This window comes from Canis lupus, chromosome 7, assembly GCF_011100685.1.
Source record: "Canis lupus familiaris isolate Mischka breed German Shepherd chromosome 7, alternate assembly UU_Cfam_GSD_1.0, whole genome shotgun sequence".
In the NCBI taxonomy this organism is placed as follows: Eukaryota; Metazoa; Chordata; class Mammalia; order Carnivora; family Canidae; genus Canis; species Canis lupus.
Genome location: NC_049228.1, coordinates 69,797,534 through 69,814,543, shown reverse-complemented (window position 1 = coordinate 69,814,543; position 17,010 = coordinate 69,797,534). Strand labels below are relative to the sequence as shown.

Below are 17,010 nucleotides of genomic sequence, written 5' to 3'. Positions count from 1 at the left end.
TGACAAAACCTTGAGGAGGTAAGAAAGGTCACATTTCATGGGGAAGAGAAAAAGATGAAGGAAGGTCAGGAACTTAGCCTGCTATTGGGTTGGGTAGTCCAAATGAGTCAGGAGTCCTCTAGATTCAAAGAAACCCCCAAAGGACAGTGTAAAATAAAAGTCAGATACATCCTGTTTATTGGTGGTGTGTAATTATTCCCAGAATAGTTTCCAAATTTTCAATTTGCCACAGCACAGGATCCCAAGAGCTGACATTGGACTTGACTCAGGTTAAACAATACAAGGATGAGAAGCCCAGAAAAGATGGGCGGGAAGAAAAAGGAATAGAATTTAAACATATCAAAGAATGGTTAAGGTCACTCATTTGAAAAAAGAAAAAGAAGAAAGGCAAAGACAGAGAGAGACAGAGAGAGAGAGAGATTGACACTGAGGTTAAATGTACCTCACAAACTGGGAGGTGAATTTTCCATAAAGAAATTATTTTAGAGTTTGTGTACACTTTTTTTTTTTTTTAAAGATTCTTATTTATTTATTCATGAGAGACACAGAGAGAGAGAGAGAGGGGCAGAGACACAGGAGGAGGGAGAAGCAGGCTCCATGCAGGGAGCCCGACATGGGGCTCGATCCTGGTACTCCAGGATCACGCCCTGGGCCAAAGGCAGATGCTCAACCGCTGAGCCACCCAGGCTTCCCTTGTCTACACTTTTTAAAGTGAAAGTAGACTTACTGACTTCTGATTATAAAACCGACACATGCTCATGATGAAAAATTCAAACAATATGTAGAGATGTCCTGTAATCTTCATACCCACTGTGATATAGATTCACTCTTCCAGGTATCTTATATCCAGAAAAATTTCAAGCCTGAAATGGAGAAAAAAATGTACATATTAAAAGGTTTAATCTGAAAGAAAGTTTAATCTGGTAAACTTAAGTGAGGGTGGGAGACAGTTCCACAAACGGGAGAATTTGAGCTCTACAATGAAGTAGTTCATACAAAGGAAAACCACTTGTGTTTAAAGGACACAGAACACCCATCATTTCTGTTCCTGCTTCTTCCAGGTACAAGGCCTCCAGGAGGGCGTTAGCTACGTGCTCCGTGTCCGAGCCATAAACCAGGCGGGTGTCGGCAAGCCATCGGACCTCGCTGGGCCTGTTGTGGCAGAAACTCGTCCAGGTGGGCTTTTACGTGAAAACGTAAAACTTTAATGAAAAAGTTAATCTCATCTGTGTAACATACCAAAGCAACATTCAATCTTACTTTCTATGTTTTTTCCTAATTTTCAAAATTATCCGTTTATGCTATCTGAATAGTTGGTAAATTTGGCCTGCGGACATGAGTCATTTATTGCATCACGGGTGCTCTTAAAACAGGAGTAAACCAGATTTGAAGTGATCCAGAGCTATTCTGATCTATATCTAAAAACAGGGAAGGTCTTGATCAAATGATGCTTTCTGAACTATTTCAAGCATACTTTCCTGGGGCATTATTCCCATTATTATACTGTGGCCATTAAGTCCTACAAGAATATTTTCCCAGTTGTAGAAGCTGGACAGCCCAGTGAACAAGCACGATTCTTAAACAAAAGCAGAATTCATATAATTGTAGCTATTAAGCTCTAGGGGTCAGCGAATGTTTTCTGTGAAGAACCAGATAGTAAATATTTTTGGCTCTTGGCCATATGATCTCTGTCACAATACTCAACTCTTCCATGGCATAAAAGCAGCCATAAATAATATATAAACTTGTGAGCATGGCTGTGTTCTAATAAAACTTTATTGTGCCAGTTATATACATTATATATTGAATGTATTATGAAACTTAAATTTTAAGTAATTTTCACATGCCTTGAAATATTTTCTTTTTATTTTTTTTCAATTGTTTCAAAATTCAAAAACCATTCTTAGCTTGTAGGCCATACAAAAAGAGGCAATGAGCCAAACTTAGCCTGCAGGCCATAGTTTGTTGACCCCTGAGGTAAAACTAATAGCAGTTTTAACTGGATGATCTGTGGAGTGGAAGGATCTTTCACTTCCCAGTTTTAAAAGGTGCCATGATTGGACTAGGGAAGACAGTCTTTCCCCTTTATTATGTGAGCAAAGTTTACAGTGTTCATTGTGCAAATAGTTTCAGATTATTACCTAATAATTATTTGTTTTGTCATTTAATCTTTAGTGCTATTCCAAGTTAGTATATATTTCAATTCATAGAAGTTAAGAAAAAAGCACTGTAATGTACAGCATAGGCAATAATTTTGTATACCTTGTAGATGGTTAAGTAGGCCTATCAAGGTGGTCACTCATAAGGTATAAAAATATTGAAACACTACCTGGTACACATAAAATTAACATAATATTGTGCCAATTATAAATCAATAAAAAATAACTTTAAAAAAAGCATTGGAGGGATCCCTGGGTGGCGCAGCGGTTTGGCGCCTGCCTTTGGCCCAGGGCGTGATCCTGGAGACCCGGGATCGAATCCCACGTCGGGCTCCCGGTGCATGGAGCCTGCTTCTCCCTCTGCCTATGTCTCTGCCTCTCTCTCTCTCTCTCTGTGTGTGTGTGACTATCATAAATAAATAAAAATTTTTAAAAAAAGCATTGGAAATGAGAGAGGATAAAAATGTATTAACCACTTATTTCAAGTTAGCCTTCATTCTAGTCCAAGCACATTCACTTCAACACACCCTGATTTTTAGATTAAAATAAAGAGTAGATATATAATGTGATATTTATTTTTATGATAAGGAAAGAAAGTAAATGTAAAAACCTTTGCTTTCACTGAATATTACTTGAAAAGTTTATCAAAAATATTCTTTTAGTAAATATCCACCCTTCTCATCCTTTTACTTCATAACCTACTTTATACTATTCATAAGTACCCTCTAAGACCTGGGTGTGAAAAATAACCTTACACACAAGTGTGGAAGTTGTCTGGACAAAGTGCTACACCTCATATAAGTACCTCCTGCAAAATTTCATGAGAAAACAGGAGAACGCTAGGAACATATATGCCAGGTAAAAGGCAACACATGAAGACACCATGATATATGTTCCTATAGGAATCAGACTCTGAAGTTGCCAATTATAAGGAAATAGGAAGAAATGGACATGCAAAAGGATCAAACTGCAGACTCTTGTAAGAACAACATCTGGGTTACCATAGAGATAAACTCTTAACCTAATCATTGATAAGTTAAAAGCACCCTTGAGGCAGTAGATTCCAAATCTGATTAACTGAAAAAGGTTAAATTGATCTCTTATCTTCTCATCAATAGCCTCAGAGTGGCAGGTAGCCAGGCATGACATTAATAAAAGTGTCACTATGGAAGTTTTACCACCAGAAAATGATCTTCTGATTAGCACATGGGTGAAGAGTTTTGTTTCACTGATTTGGAAGTCATTTTTTGTGGCCATTTTATTCCCAGAATAGAACTACAAAGAACAGCTGCAGACACTGATCCGCTAAACAGCACCAGATTAAGCCTTTGGCTCACAGCCTGGAAAAGAATCCTAGGATGCACAAAGTCAAAGTGCTTCACCATGAAGGAGCACTGAAACCCAGGAGACATGTGGATTCATTCATATATGCAATGCACATTTATTCTTGGGACATACATTCCTTAAGCAGCTACGATATGTCTGTATAATATGCATGGGCAACAGGAGCAGAGGCTCGTGATACTACTGTATACCAGGCTTACAATCTAGGTGGAAAACTCAGAGTTTACAACATGGTGTATGATGAGAGCTATGATGGATATTCATCAAATATTTCTTATACTTGAATAGTCTATAAACTGGGGTTTCGTAAGTCCCAAAAGAACTTATATATATATTGTAAAGTTGTCTATATAATAATTTTGTTAAATACCAATATTTTACTTTTACCCAGATATTTATTTTATGTTAGAATGAATAGGGCAAGGATGGGGAAGCATGTTATCAATTTTAAGATTTAGGATGTTAAATTTGGATTGCTATTGCAGAAGAACAACTTCTTTTGGAATATATTATTAAAATTTCAGAAAATAAAGCTCATCGTGTAACAGCAAACCTCAAATAGTTCTAACAAGAAATCACAAGTGTAATTTGAATTGGAGCTGAAAGTTAACTTAATCCACCAGGGTTGGGAGGATCACTGGTCTCCCACTGAAGTCAGTGAATATGCTAGCAGATGTAACTCAGCCACTGCCAGAAAGTTGAATTGTTTTGCCAATGAGGAACCAGAAAAATGGACTTGTGTATCATGCTTCTATTAAGCTAAAAAAAAAAAAAAAAAGAAAAAGAAAAAAAAGCCCATATGAAGAATAAGCTGAAAAATATCTAGTATAGAATTGTTGGTAAATAAAAGGTAATTCTATTCTTGATATTTGATATTTTTAGAATAGTATCTGTGTTGATTGCATCAAGCCTGGGGTGGAGGTGGAAGTGGAGAAAGGTGAGCCAGATCAGATGGGAGGTAAAAGAGAGACCTGCTAAGGTGTGGCAGGTGATCTAGAGGGCAAGAAATGACTAGGTGTTGACAGGCTGCAGGTATTCTTACCAGAGACTCAGCAGCAGGCAGGAAAATTCAAGTGATGGACAGGAGGGTCCAAACACAATACAGAGTCTCAAGCAGGAGCTGGGTGACCAGAAGTTAGGGCTTGGTCACCAGGAGCAAGGCAGGTTAGGAGAACACAACACTAAAAGGAATGATGAGCTGGGATTGAGTTGACAACCTCCTAACCAATTCAGGTTTCTGAAAACTGGTTGGTCACAGAACCTGGGAGCACTGAGGATGCAAAGATTTGCTCGTCACCTAGAGGTGGAGTCTTCAACGATTCTTGAGCAGGAAGTCAGGCTGACTCTTAAGCTCAGCTGGCTTCATTTAGAAAAGTTCCCTTGCATTTGTTTATTAATTATTCTCTTTCACTCATTAAAACAGTAGTTCTCAACCTTTGCTGTACATGAGAATCATGCCAGGGACTTTTTAAAAGTACTGACTCCATTCCAGACTTTACTGTACATCATTTATATCAGAATCTCTGGGACTGAGCCTGGGCATAGGTTCATTTTTGTTTGTTTAGCCACTTGGGTAATTCTAGTATGAAATCAGAGTTGTGAACTTTGCTTCACACTGTGGGCTCCTTTAAAACAGGAGCTGTTTATCTTTTCTCCCTGTATGTGGTACTTGGTACACAGTAGTCATTTATTAAAGGAGAAAAATAATGAATGACTACCATGTTTTGGCCAGTGAGTATGACTGTTTTATAGCCACAGAGCGTCAGCTTAAGCCTAGACATTTTGTAATGGGGGCCACAATGTGGGTACCAAAGTGATAAGTCAGCCAGCAGTTTTGATCTTAAACATAGGAGAGTTAAGTATCACATGTGGCTGATTATATTAATTCAATTCTATCCCACTCTCCAGTTTATTATTTTTTCCAGTTTTTTTAAATACCACACACACACACACACACACACACACACACCATGAAAAAGGACAAATAGTTAAAGCTTGTAAAAATGATCTATTAATGCTGATGGAAAGACTATATGAAAAAAATTTGCTTATCATATTATGAAATATGTAGGAATATGAACAGTTTACTGTGATTTCACTTCAGCTTTTAAATTTTATTTTTCTTCAAATCATTTTTTGGAGTGAAGGGACAGCTACTTTCCAAATCATTCGTTTTAGTCCTGAGCTGCACCTTAACTCGTTCATATATTGGATGTGGTGGCAAGCCCAAAGGGACCATTAAAATGCCATTCTATACAATCTGGTATCCCCTTGTGTCCATAGTAAGGATTTGTGTAGGGTAGGGTTGAGGCAGCAGACTCAAGACAACTCTTCTTAAATCCTTTTTCGACCAAAATAATCACTTTCATTTTCTATTGCCAAATCTCCTGTGTTCTTAACTGAATTCTTCATGTTCCTTCATGTTCTCGAGCAGATTCGAAGGTCATTTTTTATTAAATCTAAGTCCTAACAGATTATGGTCCACTTTTCCAACCTAACTGTGGGAAAGTGGGATGGCTTTTCATCCAGATAAGACTATCCATAAGGGGATCCCTGGGTGGCGCAGCGGTTTGGCGCCTGCCTTTGGCCCAGGGCACGATCCTGGAGACCCGGGATCGAATCCCACATCGGGCTCCCGGTGCATGGAGCCTGCTTCTCCCTCTGCCTGTGTCTCTGCCTCTCTCTCTCTCTGTAACTATCATAAATAAATAAAAATTTAAAAAAAATTAAAAAAAAAAAGACTATCCATAGGGAAGGCTTTACTTTGACAGCAGAATATCAAATTTACTGCCTGCCAGGTAAGCATCTGAACCATTTTGATCATATATTAGTCAACTTTAGAGAGTGTGGCTCTTCCAACATTTATGAGTTCAACCATGATGTTACAGTAGGTCAGTTCTTGGCAAGAACTCAATTAGGCATGAGACATTCCAAAAAGAAAATTTCGGGATGTTGTAACTATACCTTTCTTAACTCTGACACTGCACCAAGTCCATCTACACAGGCATTGTTCAATGGATTAGCTTGGGGCCCATGAGAAATGCTGGCATTATGTTAACTAACTAGAATTTAAATAAAAACTTGAAACAAGACAAAAAGAACAAAGAAAAAGAAATGCTGGCATTATATTTGCTCTTGTTTTTTTCTAGAGTATTTATGAAAAGAACCATCCATTTGAATATCCTATATCTTTTTTTTTGAATATCCTATATCTTTTTAAAAATTGCTATAGAATTTTTTGCCCATTATATTTTAAGAACTCCTTTACTCAAGGAATTCCACTATTGAACTTCCTCTTAGATTTTAATATGTGGAAAAGTTAGCCCTTCCAGTTGGACACAGTTACTTCCTTCATCATACAAAAAGGAATTTACAAGCCAACATGTCCTTCCTTTTCAGATACAAGAAACTCTGAGCTCATTTTTAAGTTGTTTTATCTGCTTTTAAATTTTCCAAAAGATGTCTTTTTGTTTTAAACTCCTCATATTTATTCTTTGTTGTCCCATATAATTTCTTTAAAGTAGTTTCTACAAATGCTATTTTCTCTGTAAACCCAGAACATAGGAGGAGTCTACCTTTTTTCCAAAGGCCATCTCAATTCAATTTCCCATTATAGTATGATTGCAAAATACTTGGCTTACTAAGTCACTCTTTATAAATATCTTTATTCAAAGAACTATGTTAACAAATTAATTAAAACTATATAGTAATGGCAAGCTTTGAATTCGAAAAGCATTGAAAGATTGGATAGTATCAGTATCATAATGTGACAAATAAGAACAAGCTACAAATTGTTGCAGTGATCATTTTAAGACAATAACCTTGTTTTTTGTTTATACAATTATATTTTCACATTTCCTTGCAGTGTTACTTTGACTAAACACTGTGTTCTAATGAGAATTGCTATGGAGCTCAGGAAATAGGCTTATAACATAACTAGTTTATGAAATATTTTCAGTGAATTTGATTTTTCAAAAGCTGGAAATTATTATTACTTCTAGAGTGATTCCTTGAGCCAGTTGACACGTTACTGATTCGACATGAAAGAGATCAAGCTCTGGAATCCACTATGACTAGAATATTTTCTTGTTAGTACTATTATTTCATCTCATCTGTTTATCAAAATATTGGTTATACTTAAGCTTTAATAAGACAAGTTCAAATAAGGTAAACGTTGCCATTCTAAACTGACATTTTTCTTTTAAATCTGTTTTTTCAATCCAGTCTCTTGCACATGTAAATATATAGAGAAAATATGGAAGACAAAAATCCCAGCCCTTTTAGACTTTAATCCTATTATTGATAATCAAACACCAGTGCAACTTTTTGAAAAATGAAAATCCAATCAAATACAAGTCTTAGCAACTATTTGATTTTTCAACATTAAGTGCCAAATATAGTTTATTTTTAATTTTTCCTTTTACTTATATAAATTAACCAATAGCACTCACTATCACCACAATTATGTATGCATAATTTTTTAATTAAAATTCAAGTTACCTAACATATAGTGTAGTGTTGATTTCAGGAGTAGAATTTAGTGATCCATCACTTACATATGATACCCAGTGCTCATCCCAACAAGTACCCTCCTTAATGCCGATTACCCATTTAGCCCATCACCCTACCTACTTCCCCTCCAGTAACCTCACTTTGTTCTCTATAGTTAAGAGTCTGTTATGGTTTACGTCTCTCTCTGTTTTTATATTATCTTATTTTTCCTTCCCTTCCTCTATGTTTATCTGGTTTTTTTCTTAAATTCCATATATGAGTGAAATCATATGATATTTTTCTTTCTCTGACTTATTTTGCTTAGCATAATACACTCTAGTTCCATTCATATTGCTGCAAATTGCAAAGTGCTGAAAGGAAGAAACTTCTAACCAAGAATTTTCTACCCAGCAATGTTATCATTCAGAATTGAAGAAGAGATTAAGAGTTTTCCAGATAAGCAAAACTTAAAGGAGCTCATTACCACTACACTGGCCTTATAAGAAATGTTAAAGAGGCTCCTCTAAACCAAAAAGAAATGCCACTAATTAATAACAAGAAAATATAAGAAAGTAAAAATCTCACTGGAAAAGGTAAATATATAGTAAAGATAGTGGATCCATCCCTTATAAAGCAAGTATGAAAGTTAAAAGACAAAAAAAGTAAAATTAATTAAAAACCACAATAAGCCAAGAGATATGTAAATAAAAAATTGTAAAATGTAACGTCAAAAATAAAAATATGTGGGTGAGAGAAAAATGCACAGTTTTGAAATATGTTCAAATTTAAGTTGCTATCAAGTCAAAACATACTGTTATATACATACAAGGTTATATATGTGAACTTCACAGTAACTACAAAGTAAAAACTTATAGTAAACATACAAAGAAAGTGAGAAAGAAACCTAAACATAAGACTAAAGAAATCCACCAAACTACAAGGGAAGAGAGAGAAAAAAAAAAGAAAGGAATGGAGAGGAACTTCAGAAACAGCCAGAAAACAATTAACAAAATAGCAATAAGCATATACCTATCAATAATTACTTTAAATGTAAATAGACTAAACCATCCAATCAAAAGATATAGAGTGGCAGAACGGCAAAAAAAAAAAAAAAAAATCCCCCCAAAAACAAAAAAACAAAAACCAAGACCCATTTATATGCTGTGTACAAGAGACTCACTTCAGATCTAAGACATACGCAGACTGAAAGTGAAGGGATGGGAAAAGACATTCCATCCAAATGGAAACAAAAAGAAAGCTGTAGTATCAATACTCATACCAGACAAAATAGACTTTAAAAAAAGGACTGTGATAACAGACAAGGGCATCCAATCATAAAAAGGTCAATCCAACAAGAAAACATAACATTTATAAATATATATGCAACCAACATAGGGGCATCTAGATACATAAAGCAAACATTAACAGACCTGAAGACAGAACTGACAGCAATACAAAAATACTAGGGGACTTTAACACCTCACTTACATCAATGGATAGATCATCCAAACAGAAAACTAATAAGGAAATATCAGCCTTAAATGACACATTAGACTAGAGGGACCTAATAGATATATGCAGAACATTCCATCCAAAAGGAACAGAACAAACATTCTTCTCAACTGCACATGGAACACTCTCTAGAATAGATCATGTGTTAAGTCACAAAACAAGTTCCAATGATTCAAGAGCATTGAAATCATATCAAGCATTTTCTGTGACCACAATCTTGTACAACTAGAAATCAACTATAAGAATAATACTGGAAAAAAAAACACAAAAATGTGGAGATTAAACAACATGCTGGTGAACAACAATTGGTTTATCAAGATAATCAAAGCAAATCAATAAAAAAAAAAAAAAAAAAAAAAAAAACCTCGAAACAAGTCAAAGCAGAAAATGCATACCAAAACCTTTGGGATGATACAGGAAAAGTGATTCTTTTTTTAATATTTTATTTATTTATTCATGAGAGACACATACAGAGAGAGAGAGGCAGAGACACAGGCAGAGAGAAAAGCAGGCTCCATGCAGGGAGCCTGATGCAGGACTTGATCCCAGGATCCAAGATCAGCCCCTGGGCTGAAGGCAGTGCTAAAATGCTGAGCCACCTGGGCTGCCTAGGAAAAGTGATTCTAAGAGAGAATACATAGCAATACAGGCCTAGCTCAAGAAACAAGAAAATTCGCAAATAAACAATTTAACTTTACTCCTAAAAGAGCTAGAAAAAGAACCAATGAAGCCTAAAGTCAGTAGAAGGAAGGGAATAGTAAAGATTAGGACCGAAATAAATGAAATAGAGACTAGAAAAAAATGGGAAAGATCAGTGAATCTGAGAACTGGTTCTTTGAATCAGTAAACAACATTGGCAAACTTTTAGCTGTACTCAACAAGAAAGAAAAAAAGAAGATTCTAATAAACAAAATCAGAAATCAAAGAGGAGAAATTACAACTGATATCACAGAAATCTGGAGAATCATAATCTCTTTTAATGTATTGTTGAATTTAGTTTGCTAAATTCCCACTGTGAATAAATCCCACTTAATCACAGTGGATACAAGGATAGTTCAAAACCTGCAAATCAATCCACATGATGCACCACATTTACAAAATTTAGGATAAAAGTATATGATCATTTCAGTAGATGCAGAAAAAGCATTTGGCAAAATTCAACATCCATTTATGATACAAGCTTTTAACAAAGTGAATGTAGATAGAATGTACGTCAACACAATAAAGGTCATATATGACAAGCTTACAGCTAGCATTATACTCCATGGTGAGAAGCTGGAAGCTTTTTCTCTAAGATCAGGAATAAGACAAGGATGTTCACTCTCACCATTTTTATTTAACATAGTGCTGAGCATCCTAGCCAAAGCAATTAGGTAAGAAAAAGAAATAAAAGGCATCCAAATTAGAAAGGAAGAATTAAAACTGTCACTACTTGCAGATAACATGATACTATATATAGAAAAACCAAAAGGCTCCGCAAAAAAACTATTAGGCCTAATAAGTGAATTCATGAAAGTAGGAGAATACAAAGTCAACATACAGAAATCTGTGATATTTCTATACACTGATAGCAAATTATCAGAAAGAAAAATTAAGAAAACAATCCTATTTACAATTGCATCAAAAAGAATAAAATGCATAGGAATAAATTTAACCAAGGAGGTGAAATTCCCATATTTTGAAAATTATAAGACACCCATGAACAAAAATTGAGGATGAAACAAACAAATAGATATACCATGCTCATGGATCGGAAGAGTTAATATTGTTAAAATGTCCATACTACCCACAGCAATCTACAGATTCAGTGCACTCCCTATCAAAATTACAAGGGCTTTTTTTTTTTTTCAGAAGTAGAATCCTAAAATTTGCATAGAATTACAAAAGATACCAAATAGCCAAAGCAACCTTGAGAAAGAAGCACAAAGCTGGAGATACCATATTCCCTTATTTCAAACTATACCACAAAGCTATAGGAATCAAAACAGTATGGTGTTGGCATAAAAACAGACAGACAGATAATGGAACAGAATTGAAGGCCCAGAAATAAACCCCCATATATATGGACAATTGACTTACAACAAAGGAGCTGAGAACATACAAGAGAGAAAGGACAGTATCTTCCATAAATGGTGTCAGGAAAGATGGACAGCCACATGTAAAAGAATTAAACTAGACCACTATCTTACACCATACATAAAAATTAACTCAAAGTGGATTAAAGATGTGAATGTAAGACCTAAAACTATTCAATTCCTGGAAGGAAATAGGCAGTAAGGTCTATAACATTGGTCTTAGCAATATTTTTTATAGGTCTAATTCCAAAGACCAGGGAAACAAAAGCCATAAAAAAAATGTTATTACATCAAGCTAAAACCTTGTGCATAGTGAAAGCAACCATCATCAAAACTAAAAGGCAACCTACTGAATGGGAGATGATTTTTGCAAATCATGTATCTGATAAGGGATTAACATATATATAAAGAACTCATACAACTCAACAACAGAAAACAAGCAACCTGATTAAGAAATGAGTAGAGGGATGCCTGGCTGGCTCAGTTGGTGGAGCTTGCAACTCTTGATCTTTGGGTTGTAAGTTCAAGCTCCACACTGGGTGTAGAAATTACTTAAAAAGAAAAATCTTAAAAAAAAAAAATGGGCAGAGGATCTGAATAGACATTTGTCCAAAGAAGACATAGAGATGGCCAATGTGCACATGAAAAGATGTTCAACGTCATTAATTATTAGAGAAATACAAATCCAAACCACAGTGAGATATCATCTCCCACTGGTTAGAAAGTCTATTATCAAAAAGAAAAAAAAAAGAACAGCTATTATCAAAAATACAATAACAAGTGTTGGAGCAGACATGGAGAAAAGAGAACCTTCAAACATTGTACGAATGTAGATTGGTACAGCCACTTAGAAAAAAAAAGAATATTACTCAGAATAGAACCGCCATATGATCTATTCCACTTCTGGGTATTTATCCAATGAATACAAAAACACTGATTTAAAAAAAATTAAACATCCCTATGTTCATTGCAGCATTATTCACAATAATCAAGAAATGGAAACAACCTAAATGTTCACTGATGGAATGGGTAAAGAAGATGTATTGTGTGTGTATATGTGTATATATATATATATATATATATATATATATATATATACAAGGTGTATATATACATATACACACACACAATGAAGTACTACTCAGCCATAAAAAGAATGAAATCTTGCCATTTGTGATAACATGAATGGACCTTGAAGATATTATGTGAAGTGAAGTCAGTCAGATGGAGAAAGACAAATACCATGTGATATCACTCATGTGGAATCTAAAAACATAAAACAATGAACAAACAAAACAAAAGCAAACTCATAGATACAGAAAATAGATTGGTAGTTACCAGAGGGGAACAGGGGTGGGGAGCAGGCAAAATGAGTAGAGGGGGTCAATTGTATGACGATGGATGGAACTCGACTTTTGGTGGTGATTGCTTTGTACTGCATACAAATGAATTATAGTGTTACACACCTGAAACTTATATAATCTTATAAACTAGTTTTTCTTCAGTTAAAAAAAAAGCCTGAACAGATTATTGTTTTAAATTCCAGTTCCATTTATCTGAGAATCTACTGCTAAAGCATCAATACTTTAAAACTCATTCTAAAACTCTTTGATGAAAAGTCTTGTAAAAAAAATAAAATAAAATAAAATAAAATAAAATAGATTGGACAGTTAATATGTACTTTCCGAAGTTGGATGCAGTGTGCTGAATCTTATTTACCTTTTCCTGTGTGACTCAGGACCACAGGATCAACCTTATTTATTGTAGTGTTGGGATACAGTAATGTCATCATAGGGAGAGGAGCCATTTGCCCCTCTAGTAAATAATGTCTTTGTGCCTGCGTTTCAGTTTTCTTCCTCCTCTCCTGCTGTAATTTTCCGTATTCTCAGTGTGTCTGCTGACAGCAACTTTTGACTTCCTTCTATTTTGGGGGTTTAATCTACTGATGAAACCCAACCAACCAACTTTCTAGAAAGTTCCAAGGGACGATCTATGGAATTCTCCAATGAGTGTCCAGGAATACTAGTGTGTGGACTTTGTCACATCAGCACTGCCTCTTAGAGACTTGTTTTCCTTACTTCTTGGTTTGGGACAGGGTTCCAGATGGGTGAAATGTTACAGTGCAAAGGCTTTCTGTGGAATAGAGAGAAAGGCTAAGCTAATTATATTATTCATAGTCTTTCAGTTTTGTTACTCCTTTGCAAAAAAAAAAAAAATTGGATCTTTCACTTTATTATTTTTTTGGGGGGGATCTTTCACTTTAATAAAAAAAATCACAATTCTTAACCTAGGCAATATTTTTTCTGTTGTAAACTTAAATCATACCTCTAATATAATAACAGCAAGCATATAGATGATTCACTTCCTTTTAAAAGGCGTTACAAAGAAGACAATGAATGATTAATATGAACAATCTGTCATGCCTCCAAAATAGATATGCAAATAGCAAGGAAGGTTTAGTCAACCTCCATCACTTCTTTTCTTTTCAAAACAATACAGATACACAGAAATTTTCTTATTTGTATTCTGTGACTCAACCATCCTCTGTATCATAACACTGTCTAAACCTCAGCACTCTTAGTCTTAAATTTTAATGAGAGCACTTTTTCACTTTTTGTTATACAATAATGGATGGTGAGGATTCGTCATGTGTTATCAAGAGTAGCACAAAAACATGGTCTGCAACTCCCAGTGGAGTAGACTCACTCTTTAAAAGTAATACATGGTAGATATTTCATTCAACTATAATTAAATCTTGATCATTATTCCAGTTTATAGCCAAATATGAAAATAGCCTTTTGTTTTTTTAAAACTAATTTTAAAAATCTCTAGAACTAGTCTTCTTTAAGTGTTCCATGTGTTAAAAATCACTTCTTGGAGTGTGTAGTTGAAGCACACACCCTGCCATCAGTAAGACACAAATTAAATCGACTGCCTGGCTTAACAACCAAGATTTTCATGTTGCCACACATTATTTGGGCACTCATTTTCTCTTGGCCCTCCCCTGGGAGGAGTTTTACAATTTCCCCCCCTGACAGCTATTACACAGTAGGCCAGGATACTGGCTTCTTAAAACACAATTTAGAGAGAAAACCTTCAATCTTTTGGCAGTGTCTATCGGAAGATTTTTTTTAATGCCTTGTAAAAAACAAAGCTGTATCTTTCTGGGATTAAATTTATTTTTCCAAACAGACGAAAATAAACTGAGTTTAGGCTGGAAATTGAATGAGTATCAATTTGAGAAGTACATTTTACCTTTCAAAGTGGATTTAGGCATAGATGTGAATATTTTATAAGCTGTACAAACTCTGAATCGCTAAATTAGACGCAGGTGCAATTTGTTATAACTCCCAAAAATATAAGAACTCAAAACATTGGCTGAATTGTTTTCTTTTTTTTTTTTTTTTTTATTTATTTTTTTTTAATTTTTTTTTAATTTTTATTTATTTATGATAGTCACACAGAGAGAGAGAGAGAGAGGCAGAGACACAGGCAGAGGGAGAAGCAGGCTCCATGCACCGAGAGCCCGATGTGGGATTCGATCCCGGGTCTCCAGGATCGCGCCCTGGGCCAAAGGCAGGCGCCAAACCGCTGTGCCACCCAGGGATCCCGGCTGAATTGTTTTCTTTTAAAATCTAAAAACTAATCTTCTTGAAACATCTGGATCTCTTGAAATTAATTTCCATTTAAATTTCAATACAGTTTGATAACAGTCATATTTAGGTTGCTGTCATTCTAGTCTAGAGGGGCACCTTTAGATTGATTATGGTTGCTTGATCAACAGAACAAAATCTTGGCCTCAAGTTTCCATGTATTTCTCCATTTTGTTTTTGTTTTTGTTTTTTAAGATCTTGTTTATTTATTCATGAGAGACAGAGAAAGAGAGAGAGAGACATAGGCAGAGAAGCCGGCTCCCTGCTGAGCTTGATGTGGTACTCTATCCCAGGACCCTGGGATCATGACCTGAGCCAAGGCAGATGCTTAACCACTGAGCCACCCAGGTGTCCATATTTCTCCATTTTTAAATGATTTACAAACTTCAAGCATGTGAATATTGGCAGTTTTTACTACCTGTACTTTCGGCCCTTCTATTTCCCATTGGTTTCTTTATCTCTTATATATCCTTTCCTGATAAGAAAGTTGGATATGGTTGTATTGGAGCAAAACTTATCAATTCAGTCCATTCAACTTCCTTTTTGCCCCAGGCTGCCTTATCCCCCTTCTTATGACCGACCCACTCCTTTAACTCTACCTTCAGTCACATCAACCATTTTTTATTCAGCCCTAGACAAAGAATACTGTCCATGGTGTTGGCTCTACCTGAAAAACGTGGCACATTCATCTAATTCCATGTTGCAGTATTAAAGTTGAATTATAGAGCAGGATTGTCCATTCAGTGAGCAGCTGGAGCTTTTCCCTTGCACAAGCTCAAGACCTTACTTTTATGGCTACAGTAATGGATCCCAAAGTAAGGAATTCTTACTTCATTGATGTCTATCAAGAAATAATCAACGCCTTGTTTTGGATCTTCTAGGAACTAAAGAGGTTGTTGTAAATGTGGACGATGATGGAGTAATTTCATTGAACTTTGAATGTGATCAGATGACTCCAAATTCTCAGTTCAACTGGTCCAAGGATTATATACCCACTGAGGACTCTCCACGATTAGACATTGAAAGCAAAGGCAACAAGTATGTACTGTTTCATTCATAATAATGGGTTTCCTTTTCATGATAGGAAAGTAAAGTAAGCTCTTTGCTTTCTTTTTTTAAAATATTTTATTAATTTATTTCAGAGAGAGAGAGAGCGAGCAAGTGGGGTAGGGGCAGAGGGAGAAGGAAAGGGAGAATGTCAAGCAAAGTCCTCACTGAGCATGGAGTCTAACACTAGGCTCGATCTCAAGATCCAGAGATTCGTGACCTGAGCCAAAACCAAGAGTCAGATGCTTCACTGACTGAGCCACCCAAGCACCCCAGCATTTTGCTTTCTATTTCAAATACTTGATATAAGGGGATGAAATCATAAATGTTTTATATCTAGTCATGTAAAAAGTAATAACCAATGTCAGCCTTAAAAAATAACAATCCTTATAAAGTACTTCTCATGTTATTTCAGTTTTAAAAACTTTCTCATATATTATCTCATTCATGATGTTAGAAAAGCTTTGATTGATGTAAAAGCTTTAATGATGATTCTGATTATTTTATGAAATTTTGTCATCTTAAAGTAATGGTGTGGATGCTTATGGGGAGAGAGCAAGGAAGAACTTGATATTTGCTGGTTCAAGTTATGGTGAATTAAATGGATTAAGTCTAATTTCTTCTGCTTCTTTTACCACCACTTATGAGTGACATGATAACACATTGGAAAGAACTCTGCATGGGAAGCACAAAATAGATGAGTTCTAGTCCCAGCCCTACCAGAGGCCA

The 17,010-nt window shown here is 35.4% G+C and overlaps 1 protein-coding gene across 4 annotated transcripts in view; it reads left to right on the top strand.

Annotated features, from left to right (window-relative positions):
* The window catches only part of MYOM1 (myomesin 1), a 135,153-nt gene that overhangs the window by 85,910 nt on the left and 32,233 nt on the right, over positions 1-17,010 (top strand). For all 4 annotated transcript variants that reach the window (XM_038543722.1, XM_038543723.1, XM_038543724.1 and 1 more), the window contains 2 exons: positions 1,062-1,176; positions 16,116-16,272. In XM_038543722.1, the coding sequence (XP_038399650.1) occupies positions 1,062-1,176; positions 16,116-16,272 (272 nt within the window). The remainder of the gene's footprint in view (positions 1-1,061; positions 1,177-16,115; positions 16,273-17,010) is intronic.